Raw genomic sequence first — 1,422 nt, 5'->3', positions numbered from 1 at the left:
CCAAGACCTGAAAATAACTTTTAAAATGTTTTTCTCTGAACTTAAAAGGTTGCAAAAAGCTGATATAGATACACTACGGGTCTCCTAACTTGTTCTTCTCTTTCCACCCCTATCACAGGGCAATATACGTGTATTTTGCAGAGTCAGGCCCACCCTTCAGACTGAGAAGGCCCATGCTTCTGGACACATCGTCTTCCCTAATAATGATGAGAAGGCCATTGTGCTAACAAAATTGGAGGAGGTAAGCCATTACACAGCAAAAATATCCCATGTCAAAAGGAAATGTTTTTTTTATGAAAATACAAGGAACCTTAAAACTAATCCTCTGCCTGAGTAAAAAGAAAACAAAAAGACCCCTATAGTATTACATATTAAAAAAAATCACATTTTCCAGCCCACTAAGTCCTGTATTGTCTCTTCCAGTTAAAGCTTTTGCAGGGTTTTCTTTTCCTCTATGTGGCTTTCTTTAATTTTGGAGCTTACTGTTTGTAAATTACCAGTTGCCTTCTTTTTCATGTCCCATCAGGGCATAACAGCCATAACTTTCTTCTTATAAGGTCACTCCCACCCCAACCTAGTGCAGGAAGGAGGACACCAAGATGTTCACAACGGCATAGACCAGACAGTTTACACAAATCCACCTGTACATCCATGACACATGTATTGCGTGTTCCATGTTTCAAAAAGATTAACTCTTAGGTGGCACTCCAGAGGAATATTCATAAAGCCTCACCATTCCTGCTACATTTCCCTCAAATTATGAACCTGTCCTAGTGTCTGTACCACTGAATAAAGAGAAACTTCTGTCTGAAAAAGAAACCAGCAGTTCCTGGGAATAAATTCCTGGACCTTTTTCTTTTCGTAATTTCATGTGCTGGTTGTTAATGCAACATTTACTAATTTTTAAGCAGAGAATAAGAATGCGACAAAATGTTGGATTTTGAAGGATCCATAGCTATGGGGATCAATGGTGCTTGCAATGGTCAGGTTTGGACATGTAATATCTTTTTCAGGAAGCTCTATATTTTTTTTAAATTTATTATAGCAATGTTTCAATTAATTCTTTGCTGTTTCATTACAGCTACATGCTATCCTAAATTGTATTAACCACCACAAAAATGTAGGACATACCAAGCAGATATATTGAGATCTGTCCATATTGGTGTTTATACAGGAACAGGGAGCAGTGATTATTATTCCATTATTCCATTATTGTGCTCAGTGCTGTCAGTCTAACACACTGAGCTGTACATAAATTTAATATCAGTAAATCCGAATACCTCATTTCTGATGCTAGGCCAGTGGTCTAAAATTATTTACATGGATTCTGAGGATGTTGTCTTTTTTCAGCCCCTTCAAATACATTTCTTCCATTGTTTACCTTTTGTAAACATTCTTCTATACCCTGCATTAAAAAAGTTA

The 1,422-nt window shown here is 36.9% G+C and overlaps 1 protein-coding gene across 1 annotated transcript in view; it reads left to right on the top strand.

The window, feature by feature from the left end:
* The window catches only part of KIFC1 (kinesin family member C1), a gene marked incomplete at its 3' end in the record, with an annotated part of 8,045 nt that overhangs the window by 4,265 nt on the left and 2,358 nt on the right, over positions 1-1,422 (top strand). Inside the window, 1 exon segment of the mRNA XM_072431362.1 lies at positions 119-241. Coding sequence (XP_072287463.1) covers positions 119-241 — 123 coding nt within the window.

The sequence above is a fragment of the Pyxicephalus adspersus genome, chromosome Z, assembly GCF_032062135.1.
Source record: "Pyxicephalus adspersus chromosome Z, UCB_Pads_2.0, whole genome shotgun sequence".
Taxonomy (NCBI): Eukaryota; Metazoa; Chordata; class Amphibia; order Anura; family Pyxicephalidae; genus Pyxicephalus; species Pyxicephalus adspersus.
The sequence above is the reverse complement of the archived record's forward strand: the minus strand, read 5'-3'. Positions and strand labels throughout refer to the sequence as shown.